The sequence below is a fragment of the Esox lucius genome, chromosome 14 (assembly GCF_011004845.1).
Source record: "Esox lucius isolate fEsoLuc1 chromosome 14, fEsoLuc1.pri, whole genome shotgun sequence".
NCBI classification, from domain to species: domain Eukaryota; kingdom Metazoa; phylum Chordata; class Actinopteri; order Esociformes; family Esocidae; genus Esox; species Esox lucius.
This window is the reverse complement of record NC_047582.1, coordinates 15,692,785-15,717,626: the sequence shown is the minus strand read 5'-3', so window position 1 is coordinate 15,717,626 and position 24,842 is coordinate 15,692,785. Positions and strand designations below refer to the sequence as shown.

At 41.9% G+C, this 24,842-nt stretch overlaps 1 protein-coding gene across 5 annotated transcripts; it reads left to right on the top strand.

Annotated features, from left to right (window-relative positions):
* Positions 1-13,090: 13,090 nt before the first annotated feature.
* On the top strand, positions 13,091-24,759 carry stom (stomatin). 5 transcript variants are annotated; one of them, XM_010893954.4, is made up of 7 exons: positions 13,091-13,276; positions 15,286-15,395; positions 16,635-16,707; positions 19,922-20,004; positions 20,090-20,293; positions 22,205-22,339; positions 22,828-24,759. In XM_010893954.4, the coding sequence occupies exons 1-7, from the start codon at positions 13,213-13,215 to the stop codon at positions 23,017-23,019; spliced, it is 861 nt and encodes a 286-aa protein (XP_010892256.2). In that variant the 5' UTR covers positions 13,091-13,212; the 3' UTR covers positions 23,020-24,759. The 5 variants fall into 5 exon arrangements, with proteins under 5 accessions (XP_010892256.2, XP_010892259.1, XP_019909301.1 ...); XM_010893957.4 differs by lacking the exon at positions 13,091-13,276 and adding an exon at positions 14,763-14,853; XM_020053742.3 differs by lacking the exon at positions 13,091-13,276 and adding an exon at positions 14,860-15,163.
* Positions 24,760-24,842: the final 83 nt, after the last annotated feature.

Here is a 24,842-nt window from a genome sequence, read left to right as displayed (position 1 = left end):
TTCCTCATTTACATCAGGTCGTTTGTTATGGCTTTATGGTTATATATGGGTCTTTGTCTGGCTGGGCATGTACCTTCTCCACTCCCAGCTGGTCCCCATTAATAACCGGGCCCTGGCGGCGAGCGGCAGGGAGAACCAGACAGGGCTGGGGAGACGGAGGAGCTTGTTAGCATGGCCAAGCACGGGGACCCAGCGTGGGAGAGGGGACAGGAGCAGAGGGGGAATGGGAGGGAGCGGTACTGTAGACATATTCAGGTGCTGTAGACACACCGACGCAACGACGCAGCGGACACCTTTCGGACCAACGCACCTTTCGGCCCGCGGCGTTAACGTTCAGGTAACGATGTGTCCGCTGGTTACGGCATGTCTACGTGTCAGCCTGTTTTGGGTGTCGTTCCGCGTGTGTCCACGTGCCACCAACCAGACGTGTGTGTCGGGGTGAAGGAGGCTGCCCAGCGGTCCTGAGAGGAGCAGGCCACGCACACTGCAGACAGGCTCCATTGTGGGTCACACAAGGCAGGCAGCAGAAGCCCTCAAATCTGCCTGGCTGATCCGCACTGCGGGAGCCAGCGGGGGAATAAAGGCGTGGAAACAGGATTTAGTTAGCACGCCTCATCAAAAGGGAATTAGCAGGGTATAGGAAGGGAAGACGAGGTCTGTTTAGAGCCGCTATGAATGACAGGATGATCTCTGTAATCCCAGAACCCCTCCCCACCCCACCCGAAACAAAAACCCACCCCTTTCTTATCACTCAGCTCTAGTAGAGCCTCACCAAATCAGTGAATCTACATACAGACCAAAGCAACAAACGTCAATGAGATTAGGTCTTTATATCTGCTCTGAAGATCATAAAAGGACATGTAAATCTTTATCTGTTATCTGTTGCGTTTTTTTTCTTCCATAACATGGTGGTGTGCTGTCTACCTCGATGACGGCGAAGCTTACGGCAGAGAGCAGCATGCCGAACACGCCACAAACACGAGCGGCGGCTTGTAAACTAAAGCAAACAAAAGCCCTCTCTGCTCCTCCAAAAGGCAGGTTGCCTCCAAACTGCCACCTCGTCAACGCTGATGAAACACAGTGAAACGGAGAACATGAATTAAATGGGCAAGCAGCGAGGAACACTGTGCTGTAAAAGCCTGGAGCTTGTTGAGGGAGCGTGTTCTGGCTTCCCCCTCACTTACTGCTGTTCATTATCCCAGGCAGGCAGACAGGCCCGACAGGAAGGCAGGCAGACAGGTGGGCAGGCGGAGAGGTAGGCCGGCAGACGGGAAGGCAGACAACACTGTTTTAGTTTTGGGGCTCCCCACGCTGGGATTCACAGGGCTCAGGTGGCGTAACTCACCACAAACTGTTGATAAGTGAGCGGCAACTGGAAGATGAGTGGCCCTTCTAGCTTTGGCGGTGTTATGACCCAGAGAGGCTCCAGTGAAGCTTATCGTGTCTTGCTCGAGTTTCTTCATCAATATTCACCCTTTTTACCATAATCTCATTCCTTCCTCATTAATAATAAATATAGCGGAGAGACTGCCTGGCGTTGGCGTGAACATGCTAAAGTTGTACCCATTTTTTATGATTCAATGCAAAATACAATTTTGATGTAACCTGTAAATGCATACTGGGGAGCTTTGTTAAACGCTTCTCTTAATTCCCCCATCTTATAATACAGCACACCATCTAGGGCTTAAATGAGGCCAAGATCCACAGATTTATACAAATGGAGTTTTAATTGTTTCAAATAATGTATGCAACACTCTTTACCTGCCTTCTCTATCCCCAGAGGATGTCTTCCTACACGTTATCTCTCACTCTGCTCTCTGGAGTAAAGCTGTTATCGTCGCTTGGCCAGAATAAGCAATGATGTGCTCACATCAGCGCAGGGGTAATTCCTGTCACCTCTCTCAGTTTATGTGTCCGGGAGGCCCTCTGCGTCCCCCACAGAACCATAACAGTCTCCTTTATGTAGCACATTGAAGGACCTCACTCTACCCCCTGCCCAGACACACCTCTGCCTGGTAGAAACCAACCCCATCAGTAACCTGTCCGATGCAGGCTTGGCTCTACAGCTGCAGGGTGCCAGGACTTCTTCTTGCCCCTCTCAGATCCATCTCTACGCTCCAGCACTCTCTGCACCCTGTAGCCCAATCATCAGCAGCTCCGCATTTCCTGTGATTTATCTCTCCCTCCGCTGGTGAAAACCAATAGATCAGCCGTGCAGCGGGGGGCCGCGGAGGACGAGAGCGACCAGGGACCGAGGACAGGAACGGAGCCGGCGCAGGCAGGGGGACTGGGGCGAGGGGTATGGGGTTGGGGGGAAGGGAAGAAGCCACCTATGATGAAGTGCTTGGAGAAACGGTGAGGGGGGGGGGGGGGGGGCTGCAGCATCGTTCTCACAGCCGGTGTCCTGCTAACATATACAGTGTACACTTACATGACAGATAACACAACATACACACTCAACGTACACACCACACAACATACACACACCCAACAAACACACACCCAGCAAACACACACCAAACATACACACAACCAAAAAACACACGCCCAACAAACACACACCCAACAAACACGCACAACATTCGCCTGTCTCTGTTCTTATCTCACTCACATCCCACGGCTTACATGTCCATAGATGAGGTCATTTCTCTGATCTGGTTTAGTAATTATTGCTATTTCCTTTGTCTTTAATTGACAAGGAATTAAAACAATAGCCAACTTTTGAGGTGTAATAGACTTATACCTGCCCACACATTTCTAATTGTGAAAAGTGAAGCATAAGTGTGAGGGTCTTCATCCTTGCAATAGTTGTCATTCAATAGAATTGAGCCCAACCATACAATTGTTATTATCATTCCCAGTATTCGTTTTTTTGGAAGTGAATCAATGACATATTGGATGGGTGTGCACCTGCATGACATGGACACAAACCCATAAGCATCACCTCCAAAGAGCCCAGTCAGAATGGAAATGAGGGTGTTTTATAGAGACGTCTGTTCTCTCCTAATCTCATGGCCTTGCTGTTCTACCTCTAAAACCACTTCTTTACTGACTGGAGAAGCATGAAAAAAAAGTTCTATGTAAAGCATAGTTTTTAAGCATCATGAGAAACAATTTTCTAAATGGTTTTGTGGTTAGTTGTTGATAACTGGATAAGGTTAGGTCATGTTATGGACATCAAATGTTTCACTTCCTGGTATATTTTTAAATCTATTTATTTATTTATGTTTGGGGGGGGTTAAGTCAATTGCAAATGAAACCTTCCCTTGGCTTTTAAATGTCAATCTAGGTTCAGAGACAATGTAGATCAATGTAATTAAATGAATTGAATAGATGTGTAGAAAAGAAAATACATTTTTGTCTTTCTCAAATATATTTATTAATGTTCAGTACACATTTTTTGAAGCAACAGTTTACTAAACTGACATAAATGATATCCTATAGAGCAACATGTAGGTACAGCCTTACTCTCACTTCAAAGTCAGTAAAAAAAGAAAAAAAATAATAATGTGGGTTTTATTTGATTAAGTCTAAAAATGCAATACTTTCCCTATGGGCAATAAAAATGCTATAAGGCACCTGTATTTCTATGTTTACCATAAATAACATAAGTGTTCCTGTTAAATTGGCGTAGCTAATCAAAGTGATTGCAAAAGGAGACTATAAACTATAAAATGGATCAAGGACTTGGGACCACACCATTCTATCTGTAATGGTTTCAGAATGGTTTTCCTTCCTTTATTATAATATCTACATCACCTTACATACACTAATTGTTTTATTGAACTCTCTCCATGTTGTTTGATTGAAGGGCTATATCTAAAGGGATATGCAAAGACAGACTCCCCAAAAAATATTAATTGAAGTGAAATATACCCGATTAAATATATCTGATATATTTCACTTCTAAAGGATCGCCTTAAGAGTAACTTCATGTAAATAACTTCATGTCAATTAAAAATGTTTAACCACAATGTTGTATAGAACCTTTTAGTCCCAAGGTCTGGAAATAGAGGGCATTTGAAGAGTGGCTCAGGTATGAGCAACCATCTGACCCAGGGACTCAGTTGACACCTGGCCTCTGTTGTTAAAATGGAGCCAGGAGGGGGAGCTGGGGGTCCTGTGGGTGTTGGTATCATACCAAACATAAAAGGGATTACGGACAGAGTGAGCATGTCCAATCACTGCAGTGAGGCCTTGAATGAACAACATTCACCTTGCATCTGGACTAAAGAGGGTGGCCCACACACACACACACACACATATAAACACACACACACACCCACACATATACACACACACCCACACACACACACACACATATACACATACTCACACACACACACACACACACATCATTGAGTCCTTTGAGAAACTGAAAATAAGGGTACAACATAGTGTGTGTCTGTGTGTGTGTGTGTGTGTGTGTGTGTCTGTGTGTGTGTGTGTGTCTGGTGGGGGGAGAACAGAGGAGAACTAAAGATAAAAAAATATCTTTCAGATGACAACCCCATTGTAACCAGGAGCAGGACGATGGCGCTTAGCAAAACTGCTAACAATAAGAGCAGGAGAAATCCCCTATTCTACAGAGCTCCGACAGCATGTTCTGTATTACCATAGTCATTTAAATACAGTAATCTCATTTTCTGCATCAGCTGAAGTTGCATTCAAAATGTCCCTGTGTAAGGATGTGGGGAGGGGTGGGGGGGATTAGTGTGTTTTTCTATTCCTGGGGTCGGTCAGGTTCTGGGGGGTGTTGCACGCATGTGTGTGTGTGTGTGTGTGTGTGTGTGTGTGTGTGTGTGTGTGTGTGTGTGTGTGTGTGTGTGTGTGTGAGTTGGGGGGGGTGGAGGGAGGGAGGGTGGCTATGGGGATGTCATATCGGAGATCTGACAAAAAAGGGTGAAAAAAAGCTGTTTCCACCCAAGCTGTTTTCATTCTTCCCCTCTTCCGGTCCAGTGGAACAGTTGATGAAGTTTAAATGAAGCAGAATTAGGAGATCAAGCAGACAGCTAGTGTTGATGGTGTCTGTGAGGCCCCCTCCTGCTGCAGGCCAGGGCTTGGGGAATTGAGCAGGGGACAGCTGACCTGGATGAAACAGAGAGAAAAGACAGAGAGGGGAGACGGAGAGGGGAGGGGTGGGAGATAAGGGGATGAAGTATTCCCTAAATGTGATAATCTCCAATCACCTCTAACATCAATTCTGTCAAGGCTTCGGTTAATGAGCTCATAGCCAATAGAGCGTGATTCTCTCCTCCTTCCCCTCTGATTCTCTCTTTCTCTCCCTCGCTCTCCCTCTCATCATCACTGTTGTTCTTTTGATTTAATCCCTCTCACTTCAGCTGATTTGAGCAAGAGGGGAAGGAGGGCTGGAGGGAAGGGGAAAGCCTATTACCCAGGCCTCTCTGGTCTCGTCTATCTAAATGCTAACGATGTGAGGGAGCCAGTGAGGGAACGAGGAGACACGGAGAGAGAGAAGAGGCTACATATTGGCGATGGAAGGCACGGTGCGGCGGAGGGGGGCTAATCTGCGGTTGCCTGGGGTCCCAGAGAGTGGTTTGGTTATTTTGAAAGCGGGTTAGCTGAAGAGAAACACAGTATCCTGTGCGCTGACCTTCCGTCCCCAGGGTCAAAGCACCTGATCTGGCCTCTTACTTCCACTTGAGCTACTCTGACACACCGCAGCTGCCCGGAGTCCCGCGCTTCGCTCAGCCCCGTTCTCCGGCCTGGCTCTGTATGCTCATTTTGATCTACTTTCACTCCACTATTGATTAAAACATGCTAAAGATTGATTCACATTTGCTGGTTTAGTTGGTTGGAAAAGACTGGGGTAAAAGCTGCGGGTCACCTTGAACAGAGAGTAATGTCGGCTTCGATCTTCTCTGAATGCTACGTCTTGGGATTAATGCGTTTTCTATTGTTCAGTAGGAGTTTTTACCTGCACCCTCTATTTCTGGAACATTTGTTTTTTAGTTTTTCTGTCTGTAGTGCCCCAAGACCCTAACAAGGTGAACATAAGACAACACTTCTAATCTAAATATATGTAGTGATTTAGTTGAAATACCTCTAGTAGTTTGAAACAAAATACCTCTAGTAATTTCCACCTAATGTACATACCTGGATGAACTGTAAACAAAGTACATTGTGATAATTTGAAACTAAACATCTGGAGTAATTTGAACCTAAATACCTGGAGTAATTTGAACCTAAATACCTGGAGTAATGTGAACCTAAATACCTGGAGTAATTTGAACCTAAATACCTGGAGTAATGTGAACCTAAATACCTGGTGTTATTTGAACCTAAATACCTGGAGTAATTTGAACCTAAATACCTGGAGTAATTTGAACCTAAATACCTGGAGTAATTTGAACCTAAATACCTGGAGTAATGTGAACCTAAATACCTGGTGTAATTTGAACCTAAATACCTGGAGTAATTTGAACCTAAATACCTGGTGTAATTTGAACCTAAATACCTGGAGTAATTTGAACCTAAATACCTGGTGTAATTTGAACCTAAATACCTGGAGTAATTTGAACCTAAATACATATTAATGTATTAATTGTGTCCTGCAGCATCAATTTATGTTACCTATAGTAGCTCTTTTAAATTAGGAGCTACCCGAGTGCACTGTAGATGGTCCTCACATCTACATTTTAGTAAACATACACTTTCCAATAAAATGTAGAAGGACATTTTAAATACTTGTAATAACATATATTTCATAAGGACACATCACCGTCAATTTGATGCAGTTGAAGTGTCAAGTAGTACGTGGTTATTCGGTGTAAAAAGCAGCATCCTCTGTTCTGCCTCATGCACCGTTACAGTCATTTTTATCTTGATTTCTGATGACTGCATCTTCAATACACAAGAAGAACAACGATATTAATTTACTGGAAACACACACAGGCCCATAAGCCTGTCCTTCACACTTGGCACAGAGGAAGCCACTTGTTCTGTGCATAACAATTCTGCCCTTCCAATTGCCTTGTTTCAAAAATCCCATTTGATTTCATATTGGCCAATGAAACAGCGGTGGGCGAGAGGCAAACAAGCAATCAATCTTTGTAATGTGATACGCGTATGGAGTGTGGCGAGTAAATGTTTGCGCAGGCAGCCATCCAAGCTCTGCAGTCAAACGGACTGAGGAGAAAGAGAATCTATCCGGGGCAGGCCTCTCTCTTTATCTATCTCTTCTCTCCACACAGGGTATAAAGCACATTATATTCCAGAGCTCTGTGCATTTTTCATATAGGCCCGGCTTTTATGTTTTATGTACACCGGCTCAGGGGAGAACAGCTGTGTGGGCACTGTTTCCTCTGTAAGTTGAGAGAGAACTCATTTCTCTGGTAGAAGTGGAGCAGAATGCCAAACACAGGCTCGGCGGCAACACACTACCTGGGTACCAACAGGAAGAATGGGAGGCAGGGGTTGTATCAGCTCTTACATTATCATAATGCTCTGGAATGGCACCACACAACGACTACTGCTAAGGCAGGATGAGGAAAAAACACAAGGTTGTATATAAATGACGTTAAATGCAAAGCTTCTAAGGTTATCAAACAGAGAGTGTGTGATAGGGTGAAAACCCCTGGACTTGTTACTAACTGGTGATTATGTTCACGCGAAGTGGGATTGGCTTTTTCCAGTGTTTCACTGCAACAAGAGAAAACTTGTCTTGTTTGGTGTAGACCGGATATATTTAAAGCATAAAAGGCAGTCTGATATTCAGACTACAGCATACACATGTGAACTGTGAGTCACTGTATATTTAATGTGTATGTAATACATGGAAGCCGGTTTGATCTACAGAAACGGTGAAAACAAATGCAAACGGCTTGCTTTACCAACTGTGTATTTTTTATTCCACATGATTCATTTCAATCTACAAAATGCAGAAACATAGAACTGCATTACAATATTAAAGATTTCTGTAGATATTAGTTTCTGTAAAAATTGTTGCTTGATTGATAGAGCTGTTAGTTGTGCAATGTCCTAGATTATAAACCTACTCTTTCCAGGTGCTGCTCCATCCTTGTTCTATACGGCATGCACCAAACAGAAATGTTTCAGTTAGGAGAGCAATACTGCCCTCTAGTCTTCAGGACTTTTAACTCCCCACTCCTGACAACACAACTATTAAATCCTCCACCAATGACAAACAAAACTGGTCTTGTTTGTGTTGCAACAGATTAACATAAATAAATATATATATATATATATATATATATATATATAATATTTAACATTTAATTCAGAGATCACATCTAAGACAATGTTTTTATTATGCACATAACCCCATTTACAGAAAATCCGCAATGCTGCAGCATATTCAGAAAAGAAAAAATAAATGTTTTAGATTAGATTCAACTTTACTGTCATAGTTCAACAAAATGCGGTTAGCATCTAACCAGAAGTGCAAATAGAAGAGGGCAGGAATTGTACAAGTATTAGGTATAGTGTGTGTTACAAGTGTAATGTATGTGTTATATTTTTAACAGTGCTTCCCTAATGTAAAGACATGAGTTAGACATAACACTGAAAATGTAAATGCTGAAAATGGAATGGTACCATTGATATACTATTTTCCCAATTTCAGTATTAATGGTAATGACAGATGCAAATTGACAATTGACAATTGAACAAAGAGAGTTTCTGTAGACATATTAGTGAGTCATTAACTAATCTAAGATGAGGCATAATGAGTAAACAATACTTTATTTACATTTACTTATGAACTTCTACTAACATAACATTATGATTCATAGACAGACAAAAACAACATCATTTGTGTTTAGTTTGCTTTTATGGAAAGTGGGGAAAACATTTCTAAGAATCTCATGTGGAATCATTTTGTAAATTACATTTCAGAGTATGAAAATAGGTCAAAAATGTATTTAAAACCCACTTTTCCAAAAACTAGACATCTTAGCACTCAAAATGATCGTTGACTTTTTGGAGATGATTAATAGTTTTTAAAAAAACTCAATTTTCTACTGATTTGTCAAAACTGATTTCATGAGAATCCATCGTGTCCTCTTATTGTATGAGCATGTGATTGGTTTAAGGATCCTTTTGTTCTCAACTCCATCCTTACTCTCGTGAGGGTTTTCTCTTCTCCATTAGTAATGTATGGTGGAAATGAAGAGCGTCAGAAAAAGAGACAGAACGGGAGGAGGTGACATGGGAAATAGGAGAGAGAAAATGGAGGCTGAGAGGGTGACGGGGGACTAGAAAAGGAGAAGAATAATAAGAAAAGGGAGGAAGCACACATTGTGTACAGAGGGGAGAGATATTGGAAAAACGAGCGAATCTCATTCTGTAACTTCTCCACCAAGCACACCGGAGGGACAGAAGAACCTTAAGCATTAGAGGAAAAGTTCAGAGGGAAACTATTCTTTCATACCTGGGAGGGCATTCGTCGGCCCTAACTAGCCAATGCCAGCCAGTCCAGCGCACTGGTCCCAGCTTGGTGCTTTGTCAATGTGCTGTGACTAATCCAAGACGGGTCCCAGATCCCCTCCCCTTATCCTAATTAAAAGAGGATTAGCCGGCATGTTTTTTTCCGGCCACTCCAATGCATGCAGGCAGCCTATATCCCTTCGCTTTCCCGGGATAATCGCACCTCCAGGAATTGCAGAGCTGTTATGGGGATGGAGCCTGGAAAGACAGACCCAGTGGAGGAATTGTTGGCAAAGAGCCAGGGTTACTTTGACCACCCAACTATGGTGCGCTGTGGACTAAGCTGTAGGTTCACCTACATCTGCTAACCAGTGAGCTATTCATTTGACACAAGGCATATAAGTGATCAGGCTAAATGATGATCCAGTTATCTATCGTGTAAACTGTAATGGTACTAAACCTTCTTGGGTGTTACTTGCTTGTAGCCCTGTCTGTGAATTAGGCAAGCATACAGTACTTTTCTATAAGCAATTCACATCTAAATGGGCTAAATATTAATAAACACTATTACTATGCACTATAAAATTAAGTCCACAAATATGAATGACCAAAAGTATGATGACCGTTACATTTGAGTAATGTTTCTGAGGTAATCATAATATTTTTGTCTTGTATCAGATTGAATTCTTATATTTGGGTAATATATTGAACCTAATCATAACATTTGGGTAATGTGTTAGATCTAATCATGATATTTGAGTAATGTAGCGTATCTAATCATAATATCTGTGATTAGTCTGGTTTATCCTCCAGGCATTATCAGGGGTCAGTGGATCGGGAACCTTCATGGCCTATGGCTGCTCCCAGTGAGTTGTCTCTCCAGTCTATCCGTCTGTGGCAATCCTGTAAGGAACCTAAATGAAATTTCCAAGTACATTGGTAGCTGTGTCATCATGAAAGACTGGGATGTTTTTCAGGATGCAAACAAACAGAATGGAGATATCACAGGCAAGATTCTAGAGGTAAACATTCTGTACACCAGAGGCTGGGAGAGGGTTTCAACTATATGTCTTTCCAAATTTTTACTTTATCTTCTCTATTAAGCCATATTTTATGTTTTGCTTGCACCCCAGGAAGAGAGCTCCTGATTTTTTTGGACTGTAGCTAAGTGGACAATGATGTGAGCTTGTTACACTGAGTGTCAACATCCCCATAGGTGCTTGCTAAGCCACCTGAACTCCCTGTTCACTCACTATTGTGGCCATGTACGACTTCCCTTTTTTTTCCATGTACGACTCCAACTCAGTCACGTATGAATGACATCATAACAGTAGTGTCCCTGATCTAAAAGTTTGCATACCTTTAGAGAATTGGTAATATCTGTACAATTTGTAAAGAGAACACGAGTGAGCAGGCAAAACATGTGTCTTTTGTTTCTTATGGGATTCACATTCAACTGTAGGTCATGACAGAATGGCACAATCATAAAACAAAACATGGCAAAAAGGAAAATAATTAACTGACCCGTTTAAAAGTCTGCATACCCTTAGTTCTTAGCATTGTGTATTGCCCTTTTTAGGATCAATGACAGCGTGGAGTCTTTTGTAATAGTTGTCTATGAGTCCCCGAATTCTTGCAGGTGGTCCATTCTTCTTGACCAAATGCCTCCAGGTCATGCAAGTTTTTTTATTGTCTTGCAAGAACCGTACGTTTGAGATCTCCCCAGAGTGGCTCGATAATATTAAGGTCAGGAGACTGTGATGGCCACTCCAGATCCTTCACCTTTTTCTGCTGTAACCAGTGGAGGATCAACTTGGCCTTGTGCTTAGGGTCATTGTTATGCTGGAAAGTTCAAGAGCGTTCTATGTGCAGCTTTCATGCAGAAGAATGCAAATTGTCTGCCAGTGAAAACATTCTGATAAGATGCTGCCTTCATCTTGCCATCAATTTTCCCAAGATTCCCTGTGCCTTTAGAGCTCACGCCCCACCCAATACCCAATCAGTGAGCCACCACCATGCTTCACAATGGGGATGTTATTCTGTTCACTATAGGCCTTGCTGACCCCTATCTAAACACAGTGCTTATGGTTGTGACCGTAAAGCTTGATTTTGGTCTCGTCCTTCCAAATACAGTGTGCCAGAGGCTGTGAGGCGTGTCAAGGTGTTGTCAGGCATATTGTAACAAGGCTTTTTTGTGGCATTGGTGCAGTAAAGGCTTCTTTCTAGCAACTCGACCATGCAGCTAATTTTTGTTCAAGTATTGTTGTATTGTGCTCCTTGAAACAACCACGTCTTTTTCCAGAGCAGCCTGTATTTCTCCTGAGGTTATCTGTGGGTTTTTCTTTGTATACCCAACATTTCCTCTGGCAGTTTTGGCTGAAATATTTCTTGGTCTACCTGACCTTGGCTTCGTATCTAGAGATCCCAGAATTTTCCACTTCTTAATAAGTGATTGAATAATACTGACTGGCATTTGCAAGGCTTTGGATATCCTTTTCCTTTTTTTTTTATAAAGTTCCTTTACCTTGTTACACAGGTCTTTTGACAGTTATTTTCTGCTCCCCATGGCTCAGTATCTAGCCTGCTCAGTGCATCCACATGAGAGCTAATATACCAATTGACTATTCATACACAGACACTAATTGCAATTTCAAAAGCCACAGGTGTGGGAAATTCACCTTTAATTAACATATTCACATGTGTGTGTCACCTTGTGTGTCTGTAACAAGGCTAAACATTCAAGGGTTTGTAAAATGTTTACCAGGGCCATTTGGTTGATTTCTGTTCTCATTATGATTTAAAAAGAAGCCAAACAACTGTGATAATAAATGGCTTCATATGATCACTATCCTTAAATAAAAGACAGTTTTTTTTTTTGCATGATCAGTCATATTTTCAAAATCAATGCCAAAATGTAACAAAATCTGCCAGGGTATGCAAACTTACGAGCACAACTGTATGGTGACGAACCTATAGACGGATTGATGCTACATGATCAACCACTCCCTCAATTTAGAAAATGGAAAACAATTGAGCGGATTGCAAATGTTTATTCTGTACATGTTTACTTCTCCAGGTGGCATTAATCAGTTCAGTTTCTTCACCACTTCTGAATATGAAGATTCGTGCGATCACAAACACCACTTGGCTTTTCTCTTTGCTTCTCGTAAGGCTCGACTCATAAGGATGCCAGAAGGGGGTGACAAAGTCGATGAAAATGAAGAAAACGATGTTAGGAAAGATTTTAAAACTGAACCGAGATGTCAACAAGCTCTCGTTTTCCGCTGAAATCTTGTAAAAGTAAAACCAAGTAAGCAGAATCTAGTAAAAGGGGAAAGCCATAACGAGCTTGCGCAATTGTGCGGGTTATATTTACGCTCTAGCACGTTTCTGTTAAGAATTCCCTACGTTATGTGCTCATACTGCAATTTCTCAATTTGCCACAGATTCTTCTGGAAGCAGAAAAACATATTTAGCTCTTAATATTTAATCAATTCGCAAATCGGAAGAATGTCACAACATTCCATCTTGCTCCACAAACCATTGCCAGTACAGTCCCATAACATCAAATACATATATCTATCCTCGTTGAAAATAACCTGATGCTTCAGATGTAAACATCCGGTTGTTTATCTGGCTTCCGGTCTATGATGTTAGTGGCTGTACCTCCCCCGATGACGCTGTGTGACGTAAACACAAACTCATTTTTATCCATGCACATGTAGTTTACCAAACTGAAGCGATATCGCTGAGATCAATAACCTAGGCTATCAGGCGTGTGATCCGTGAATAAACTGTTTCAAAATGGAGGAAGACGGAAAAGAAACAATTTCAGCCAGAGCCTGTAAAAGACAGGAACGTCAAGCAGGTAATCCGGATGATTTATTATGGTTATTTTGTTTACAAAATGTGTATTTATTTTGGTCAAGACAATACATGATCAAAAAAAGCTTTGGGACCGGACCGGGACACACCCTACAAAACGCTATTGTGGTGCGCCATGCTGGTCCAGCTACAATCTGCTGAAAAATGTGTGGCGAGTTGGTGTTTGCCGTTGCATTTTTCAATTTGCACTTTGTATGTAGTTTGAAAGATGTTTGCCGCATAATTGGTCGGTTTCCGTTACATTTATGCCTTAAGCAAAATATGTGCTAGCTCAGTGGCCTTTTTGTCCAATCAAATTCACTTAATAGTTGGAATGCGAGTAAGGCTAATGTAAAGATCAAGTTGCGATCTACACTTTTCGCAAGTAGGTAACTGTAGTTTTCTTAACAGCTGCTTCATGCTGTACTACTATGTGCAGAATGAAGCAGCTACTATGTACTACTATACGCGCTCTCCCGACTCCCACAAAATCGAAATAAAAATTTCTGGAGTATATAATTTTTTTTTTTCTGTTGACAAATCAATAATCACTGCAGAACCTTTTATTTGCAACACATTATCATACATTCTATTTATTCCAAAACCCCACCCAGACCGCACGTCACTGGTTTAGGTTTTACATGAGAAATATATTTTTATGGCTGTGTAGCCTATAGGAAATCAGTTTATATATAACATATTATTCACCTTAACAAGTACATGGTTGTAATTTGACAGGTTTCCATCCCCCGGAAACAAGGAGTTTTTCCAGGAATTATTAAAAACAACTGATGTCATTGCCAAATCTGGTCTCATCGTCAATCACTTATATCTGGAATATTGATTAAGTGCTTATACAGATACCCAGCCTAAAACCGCAAACAGCAAGCATTAACAATTAATGCTCTAGACTGGGAAAAAAATACCCAGTAGGGTGGGAACCTAGCAAGAAACCTAGAGAGGAGCCAGAAGCTGAGGGTTGACCAGTTCTCTCTGTGTAGGGTGAAGATGATAAAAGTATGTGATCTATTAAGCTGACATTAATATTTCCGCATGTAGAAAATTCTGTCTGACAGCCAAACTCATCTTAAAACGTAAGTGAAATTATAAGCATGTTGAATAAAGATTAGGATTTTCTGCTTTTGACCGAAACACTGTCTTTCGAATTAAAACGTATTTGTAAATTCACAAATGTTTTCATGTTTTCATCATTGCCAAGCCATGCAGATTACTGTTTGATCTTTGAGGGCGCTCCTCTTGCCCACATTGCCAATAGACTGTACACCGGTTTTCACCACACTAAATTATCTCCCATAATCATCTCTATTTAGGTGTTATTTGTAACATCACAAAGCAGGCCCCTTTATGCAATTGTCAAACCCTGCACCGCAATCTGAGGGCTCCAAGGTCCGGTTCTGCTCTGCGCAGAATAATATCTCTTCTCTGTCTTGGCACCTCTATTGTGAAACCAGCTTTTTCCTCATTCTAGGACAACAGAGACCCTGCCCAACTCCCGAAAACATCTGAAACCCTACCTCTTCAAAGAGTATCAGATAAGACAGCCCTGGCCTTCTCTCAGTGGTGAAGCTTTATACATATTTATTTTGTATTGTCATGAAAGGTCAGTAGGAATCAGAAGCTAAGAAGACAGGTATGTGGAGGGAGATGGAGAGGATGGGCGTGGACGTTTGGCCGAGTCGGGGCTCAAAGCCCCGTTACCGGGAACACGTGTGGTACAGAGTTAGGCGCTGACTGATGCGTTGTTGTGAGAAGAGGTTCAAGGGAATCTAGAGCAAGAGTCGTAGGATGTCACAGTCATCTGGATGGGAAGCTGGTTGTGGACACCACACTTTATAGTACTACGTAACGATTGGTCGATGCTGGCTGCATAGTAAGACGTGTGTACGTTTTTTTTTTTTTAGATGTGCTTGATTCTGAAGATGACAGGGATGTGGGAGTTTTCTGTCTTTGGCTGTATTTCACTCAGTTGGGATGTTTTGTGTTGTCTTTCAGCCCTGGAAAGTTCGGATGCTGACATTGGCCTCTGTGGATGGATCATAGTCGGATTCTCCCTCCTCCTGATGGTGGTGACTCTGCCTATTTCCATATGGATGTGTATTAAGGTACATTCATTACCTACTGCATACATCTACATAAGCTGATGGTTCTGGGTGTCATCCTCAATGATTAAATTTGCCCTGCATGTAGTTATGACGGCTATCTATTCATCAAACTTGATTATTATTTCATCTGAGAGCAAGAATTTCATTTTGGTAGAGAAATGAAATGGCTGTTGAAAGTTGCAAGACAGTAGCTAAAATTCCTACTGGTAGGCGTTCCTAGTTTGGGGCATTTCAGAGCAAGACATTATCAAATGGATGTTATTTTATATAATTCGGTTTTGCTGTTCTTTTATATACCGTGCCTTACTAAATATTCAAACCCTTAAACCAATTCTCTCATGTTACGGAATTTCAAATGTTAAAAATGACATTTTGTTCTGTTAGGTATTTTATTTTAAAACACCAAATGATCTGTTGTTGTAAGCTGACATTGGTTTTATTTTGGGAAATATTAGTTAAAAATATTGAAACAAAAATTCATTGCTTGTGTTTATTCAGTCCCTGTGTTGTGGAAGTCTCCAGTTGATACATATTAAAAGTAAATGCCCTAATGAGGACACAGTTACTTTACTATTGACCTCCAACTGTGAACCATTAAAGTGGCTATCAGATTTTATGGAGAAAAAAACCCACTTGAAGCATAATCGATCAGGCTGTGAAACCTAAAGGAAGAAGACCAAAGAGCAATTTACAGTTAGAGAGAAATTAATACAAATGCATGGATTATAAAAAGGGAACAAAATAAAATCCAAGTGTTTGGATAACCCAGGGAGCACAGCTGTATGAATGGTCGATATGAGTAGATGCAGGTCTGAGACCACGATCGCGCTTTCTGGCCTAAATTCAAAGAGCTATATCTGGCAAAAAATCTAACGCTGTCCATGCCTCAAGACACGTCATCGCAGTATGATGTGCCAGCATCAGTCAGCCACTGTGCTTCTCATTAGCAGGGACTGGGTATCCTGTTAACATTTAAGGAATAATAGATTTAGCAAAACACAGGGAAATACGGCAGATCATAAATTTTCCATGTCACCAGAAGGCCCCCCTGGCAACTCTGACGCCTCTGTTGAGAACCGCCGCTGTACAGAATATACTGCCTGAAAATGGAGATTGGTGTTACACTGATCAGTCAGTGGCATTCCAATAACAGTAGAGTGTGAGGAATATCAGGCCGGGGTTATGTGAGACCTACTTCATAATGATTACCCATCCAGCCTGTGTTTCTTCCTTTTCCAGATTGTGAAGGAGTATGAAAGGGCCATCATCTTCCGCCTGGGACGGATTTTACGCGGAGGTGCCAAAGGGCCAGGTAACATATGTGATGGACAGGTTGTGAGGGCCGAAGACCCTGTGGTTTCGAACGCTATGCCTCTTTGCCCACAGTAAAAACCAAAAACATATAAAAACCAAATAAAACACAGGTTCAGTTTGCAGTTCAAATTATGGAGTTGTAAAACACTAGACCTGTGTTTTGGTAACAGGTTCAGTGAAAATGCAGGTATCGTCATTTTAGGTGGAATTTTTGTTGGCCCCCAAAATAAGTAAAAGTGAATACTCGTAGTGAATTGCTTCTATGTATGAATTGGGCTATATAAATAAACTTGCTTGCTTGTCAAATGCACTGAATAACACACGTCATTCTGAACAGTGAAATTATTTTGACATGGCACGCAACATCTATGCAGTAATCATTAAGAAAGATATAAAGCAAAAATATACATCACAATGAAAACTAGCACTAATTCCAAAGAGTGTAGAACTGGGGAATATGGACAATATGGATAGAAATATTAAATATTATGAATATGTGTAATAGTGCCGGTGAACTGGTCCATTAAAATATGCTAATGTACGTAGAAAGGGACCAGAGCATTTGAAACGTTCAATATGATTGTAGATCAGTGTTGCTGGTTGAAAATCATTAAGCTCTTTACACACCAAAAGCAGCAACCGCCAGCCGAAAGGACTCCAGTCTAGTTTAACCACACACGTAACTTTCTCATGTGCAGGACTAACATTTTTAACACAGTTTCCCTGTGGAACTGTAACTTAGCACCTCAAGTAGCCTAGCACACTTTATGCAGCCTCATAAATAAATATGGCGAACACAAACAACAAGCTAAACTTTTTTTCATTCAGGGAATTATGGCCAATTCGCTTTGTTACTATCTTTATAATAATTGGACGTTGCGTAAATTTAACTCTGGGTACTATGATACTATGGGTACTACCAGCATTAATCGATCCTCCATTGTTGCGATGGTGACAAAAGCACAATCCCCGATTGGCTACCATCCAGTGGCAAGAGGCAAAAGTTAAACATGGTTGAGCTTCAGCGGCAGGACCAAGTATTGTGCACGTTCTTGTGGGTGGCAGCCCCCTTGCTACAGATTTCTGCTTTCGCTGCCGCCAGGGTAGGAGGCAAAGCTGTCGTCGAGGATTCATTGAACATAATGGAGGAGGCTGCGATTGCCGCTTCCAGTGTGTAAGCCCCTTAATGGAGGAGGCAACGGTTGCCGGTTTTGATGTGTAAGCAGCTTTATGGCCTTGGAGAAAAAGAAAATGTGAGTCTGGAAGTCCGTGCTCTGATGCTTGGGTAATGTCTCCCAAATGGCAGCAGTGTGAACGGACCATAGCCTGGGTGGCTGTCGTTTTTTATGATGTTCCGTGCTTTCCTCAGGCATTGTGTGTGGCAGATGCCTTGCACGGAGGTGAGATGGCAGCCGATGACACGCTCTGCTGATTTCACCACATTCTGCAGGGCCTTGCGATCAGAGGCGGCAGATTCTAATTTACATTAACCATCAAGTATTAATTGAAATCTCTTCTTTCATAGAAATGAGCTCACTTGATATAGAAAAAGTCAAATTTTCTGTGTCACGAAGTTGAACTGACTGCAATAGATCCATTTATTTTAGTTACAGGTCAAATGCTCCAAATGCAAGGTAAACCTGCTGCCCCAAATGTTATCTAGCTTTGTGTCCATTTTTATACTTAGCCGGTCTCACACTATCCCTTTTACAATGTGCCAAGATAACGCTATTACAAGACTAATCTCAAACCTCCAAACTGTTCACAGTAACAACCTCATTTTAGCTTTTTGAGTGTTGGGAGCCTTCCGTTACGCTGGTCATGGATGAAACATGAGCCGTCAGGATTCCAAAACAGCCACGCTTTAATAATAGACTCTCTTTCAGGGAGAGGGGAACACTCACTTGACTTGGCTTTCCAGAGACCTAGGGTGTAATCGACAGCATTAACTTTAATATTTGGCTTCCCTAATTAAACTGTGCTCATTATTGCTGTGCTCTCCCTCCCTCCATATCATGTAAACAGACAAGGTTAGTCAGTACTTGCATTTTATCAAACAAGTTTCTCTGACTCTTTATGTATGGGTCTTAATCTGTCTTATCCTTAACCCAGTTGTTGGGGTGAGTGGACGACGCTATTTTAGGGTGGGAATGCATGGAGTGTTATATTATTCCATGAGGCTTTGCAATAGGAGAGCGTGCTACTGCGCTACAGCCTTCCCATACAATGTTACCAGGGCCAGTTGTCACTTGGCTCGAAGTCTCAGACAGAAATGTATATGTGCGTGAGTAAAGGTTGCACAAGGGTCATGTATTCATTCCAGCTAACCAAATATTTTTTCAACTGAATCACACGGAACAAAGCAGGAAGGGAACGTTTTGTCCAATAGACCCGTTTTGTTCCGGTTGCTTCCGTTAAAGGAGTGTTTTGCGACTCCCACATTTTATTTGGCAGGACATATACACCAGAAGAATGGTGGAGTAAATATCTCACAAGATCATGCCCAGCAGTCTGTTTGTGCTTCACTGGATTATACTCAGTATCTGTGCTGGGTCTTTGTTTGGTCAACCGCTCTACTGTGTTCAGCACCGTCTTTGAACTACCACAAAACTCTGCTTGCCTGTCTGGCTCTTTGACAGCCGTTGACCTGGTGAAGTCATAATAACCTGGAACTTAAAGGGGCGTTATGTCGAATGTTTTCATTGTAATATGAGAAAATGTCCATAAAATATCTTAAGTAGAAATATAGTGTTTCTCATTAACTCACCCGCATTTACATACCAGACCCTTTTTGGGTGCGTACAAAATTGCATCCTAAACATTTCTGATAAAAATGTGGAATTGTGATTGGCTTCAGGAAGTGCCCACCACCCCTCCAACTTGTCCCTAGGGATCACCAAGAAGAAGCACCTGTGGATGTACTACTTTCAACAGCTGAATTTGAAAAACGTTTTGAATCCTGAACCTCCTCCATCACCGTCGGGCTAGGGTCTCTGTGTTGGCCCTCGGCGGCCAGGGACAGCGACCCAGCGATCTGTCCCGGAGAAACTAACAAGACTGTTCCTCACCACGTCAGCCCACCTCCAAACTGTCAAAAAAGATGACGCTGCTGTTTCAGACATTGATATTATCTCAATGTATGAAGTTTTAATGTTAGCATTACGCTTTGCTGTCTAACCTTTGTTTTCTGTGCGTGTGCACGTCACCCCCAGGCCTGTTCTTCATCCTGCCCTGCACAGATAGCTTCATCAACGTGGACATGCGCACCATCACCTTCGACATCCCCCCTCAGGAGGTGAGCGCCCTGTTACCGCTGGTAATACCCTGGGCGGTACCCTGTTGGCGTCCGGGTCGTCAGTAGTAACACCCTTCTTCTCCAGGTTTTGACGAAGGACTCCGTGACGGTCAGCGTCGATGGAGTGGTGTACTACCGCGTTCAGAACGCCACCCTGGCTGTGGCCAACATCACCAATGCTGACGCTGCCACCCGCCTGCTAGCGCAGACCACGCTGAGGAATGTCCTGGGCACCAAGAACCTGGCTCAGATCCTGTCTGACCGGGAGGAGATAGCCCACAACATGCAGGTACTCAAACACGCACCGGACACAATCCAGTCACCTCACAGCAACCCTTTCGATTCAAACAAAAACGTCCATACAGACTTTGCCCTTTGTATTAATAGCAAGAACGTGAATGGACCAGACTCCTGGGAACATTCACCTATCTTGCATACCCCACTGTGTAGTTGCAAGTACATCACCATTGGAAAAGACAAGAAGTTGAGGTACTGTTTTTAACACTAGGGCCACCAACCCTTTCAAACTTATATTAACAGCCAGGGCCGAACGCCTTTTTTCATCATTAGCATATGTATCGGCCAGAGGCGTTGCTAGGATCACAATACATTCAGGGCTTAGCCTTAGCATTTGGGTACGCGCCGTGGGCTATGGGCGATTAAATCGGATAACGTTAAGAAAAACTGGTAAATCGTTTTTCTGTTTGTCAGTTTAGAATTCTGACAATGGAACAATGTAATGGAAGGAGGAGGGGGTAGCTTTCAAAATGGCAGTTTTATTTTAATTACAAACTCAAACGCAGATTCACATAGGCATTTGGCTTTCCTAGTGTTAAAACAAGGTTATCAGATGTTGTATTGTCTTTTGATGAAACATTTCATGAATTTGTTTTTAATAAAACATTTCAAATGTTATTGGAATTTGTTTGGAATTTCCATGGTGCGGCAGTTAAATCACAGTGTTCTGGAGGAGTAAGCCGATATGAAAATCAGAAATAGGACTTGCCCTGTATTCAGCAGCAAGTTCTGTCCCAACCCATGGTCATGCTGGAGATATATGCACCATGCTCCACAGGCCCGGGATCAGATCCCTGGGGACTAGCCAATTTTTCTCCCTTTTGTGTGGAACAGGAAGTCACAGTTCCCATAATACAGTTCACCGAATGGCTATCATCCAAGGTCAGTTTATGGAATGTGCTTGGTAATCACAGTATTTATTCCTTGTGATTCTGGTAATGCCCTTATTGTATTAATTCAGGTCACAAATAACAGAAGATGCCAAATTTTACCTGGGTTTTTTAACTTTTAAGGTTATCATGTTAGCAGGCCATTTCAGGTCTGGAGACATCAGACCGATATGGCCTAGGCAGCAGAAATTACAGGGACAGAAGCCTTGGGCTGACCGCACCTCACTCTGTCAAAGGGATCACGTACCCTTTACCTCCACACAAACATCCTAATCAATTCCCCTGAATGTGTTACATCTTCATCCCATGATTGAAGACTGTGACACATTTCTGACTGCTGTGCTGTTTCGACCAACCAAGCAACACAAGATCTGAAATCATCCTTTGAATATCATTACTTAAAATTATATATCCATAGTATGCTGCTAAATGGTATTTTACATGGATGTTTACTTAGTCAACTGGAGAAGATGAAACTAATGTTGACCTGGTCACTAATCTGGATGCGTGCCCTGCCTTGCACAGCCCTGTTAATCATTGGTTAATGAAGACACAAAACCTGTTGGTTCTGAAGGTCAGCTAGATGGTTTTGAGACACACCGATATGTTTGTTCTTTCCATTCCATTTCTCTCTTGCATTCCCACGGGGTTAGATGGAAAATGCAACAACTCTTTACACATTTTATGGATTTATTTGTAGCCTAATAATAATACTTGACAAAAACTGAACAGTTATAAACTGCCTAAATCTTTGTGGCCCTGTAATACCATATTATTAGCAGATTCTATTATTTACAATGACAACACATGTATCTATGGCTCCAAACCAAGCTGCAGCGGCAGAAAATGAAACCGAGGCGGTTAGTTTAGTGCAGCGCTTCAGGAAGACACAAAACCACCGCCTGGAACATTGATTGCAGCGATACCTTTTCTTGTACAGTCTGCTAGAACGTATGTATTTCCAGGGTTATGGGGATATTCTGATCTGAGTGACCTTGTCCTCTTGTGCTCAGTCTACACTGGATGATGCCACGGATGACTGGGGGATTAAGGTGGAGCGGGTGGAGATCAAAGACGTCAAACTGCCCCAGCAGCTCCAGAGGGCTATGGCAGCTGAGGCGGAGGCGAGCCGCGAGGCCAGGGCTAAGGTAGAACGCCACGCTAACACACATCCATAGAGGCTCTGTCTTTAGTCTGCTTTTTAGACACCTTTGAGTCCTTTTGCTCTGAGCAGCAGAGTCCACATGTCAACATTATTTACGTTGTGCCTCGACTTATTCCCTAAATCAATCATGAGAGCGACGTATCTCCCTTGTTTCTAAGTCAGAAGTCCTGCCATAACAATCCTTCCGTTTAGCCTGAATGGATGGTCAGAGCCTAGAACGGAGCACATGCAGCTCTGTCTGAGTCTCCTCCCAGCAGCCATTAAACTAATTGGATATTGACTTCCCATATTGAATCTGCTGATTAAGAAGTATAAGGCTCTCTGGTATTGATTTAATCATCCATGCTGGTTTCTCTCCATATGGACTCATTTACTTGACGTCTGTAAATGGTCAACTTCTTTGTCTGTAATTACCTAACTGTCCTTATCTGTCCTGGTTCCTCCTTCCTGCCTCATCTCCTGTCTGTTTAGGTAATTGCAGCGGAGGGGGAGGTGAATGCATCACGGGCTCTGAAGGAGGCGTCTCTGGTGATCGCTGAGTCTCCGTCAGGCCTTCAGCTGCGCTACCTGCAGACCCTCAACACCATCGCTGCTGAGAAAAACTCCACCATCATCTTCCCTCTGCCCATGGACCTGATGCAGGCCTTCATGAAGAGGGAGTGAGGAGAGCCTGATGGGTGCCGTGTGAGTGTGCGTGCACAGTCACATACACATGGACATTCACCCACACACTGTGTCATAGTTTGTTGCTTTGAGGATCTGCTGAAGAACATTTGTTGCTGTGATTAAGTTGACCTTCTCCCTTGTGCCAAATGTTATTAGGTCAGTGCAGGCTGATGCACGCTTGAGGATACAAAATCCCATGGCGTAAATAATGTAAAGCCCCCTGCTTGTGTGTGTATATATATATTTATTTGTTTTTACCTGAAAGAGAATGACCTTAACTCCTCCATTTTGTAAAGCAATTCACATGAACAGGTCATCCTTTTATTAAGGACAATGTTGCCTTAAAGTCTCAAGTCTGAAAGTGTCAATTCTGATTTCCCTGGGAAGATGCCGCCTGTATTCCCATGAGATGATGTGAACATTCTTTTCAGCCAAGGTTTTGTTTCACAGCTGGGTTTTCTTCAAACCTTACTACAACACCTACTTTCACGCCACTGAACGTCATGCAGCTTTTCACTATAACCAACTTAACGGCCAACTGACAACAGCTGATAGTCAAACAGTCTTACTATATAGCCTACTTATTACCAGAACATTTTCATAATCTAATGAAAAAAGATTGATGTTTAACCAAATTTCTAGCTTATCTGATAAAAAAAAAAAAATATATATATATATATATATATATATTATATTATATTATAAATTGTAGAAGTGTGATATTGTTGCATTTCAAAACCTAGATCCCCCCCCTTGCTCCAGTATAATAGTTTCCACTAATAACTTAACAGGGAAATGGTGGATTTGCAGCTGCAATTTAGATAATGCATAGATATAGCTTGATAGTTTACAGAAAATATTATAGATTAAGGAAAATAGGCTATTTGTTATTGTATGTGATCATGTCCAAAAATTTGTGACATCAGGAATCCTATAGTCATTGAACAGGAAGGAGAATGGTGTGTGTTGTATGCTCTGTTTGTCTGCATGTCTCAATGTGTCTTTACTTTCACTTTTTAAACAGCTTCAAAGCCTTCATTTATTGCCATGTAGTAAAAACACTTATTCCTACACATATCTACAGAGAAATTGGAAGTGCATTTCAATCTATTTAAACTACGACTTGGGTCGTCGTAATGCTTCAACTCTACCAGTTGTGCCTTTGGTGGTCGTGGATTAACATCTATAGTTTTTGATAAGTTTCTTCCAGCTCACCAGCAATATAGAATCTGAATAATGTTTTGCTGACTGTAGACCACTCACTCCTTCAGTATTAATGTCTTTCTCCACAGGATTCTGGTTCAAACTCAACCTGTAGAGTCTGATAATTATTTTATTGATATATCTCGTTATTTTAGAATTTCTGTCTGAAGTCAACCTTTAAAATACCTGTATTTTATAATCAAAGCTGAATGTTATATGTATTGTAATTGATCATATTTTACTAGCATATTCATGTGCTCTATTTCCCAAATGTAACATTGGAAAGACTGTACTTGGTCTGTTACAATATTGACAATTCATGGATTGGTTCTATCCAGACAAGTGATGTGCTTTAAATGCTTTTACAGGACTGATACTGTAGAAAACACGTCTATGGTATGGTGCATGTCTGTTGTTATATGGATGTATGTATACTATTGTAGTGTTGCTGAGGATATGGTTACATAACATGTTACAAAACCCTCATGCAAATGTGCTGTGAAATGTTTTCCATAAAGGCCTGTTATGATTTGACATTTGTACTGTCTTTCTACATATAAACATGTCCTTCAAAGCCATAGTGTTCTTTCCACTATTTTCACTTCAAGATATAGGAT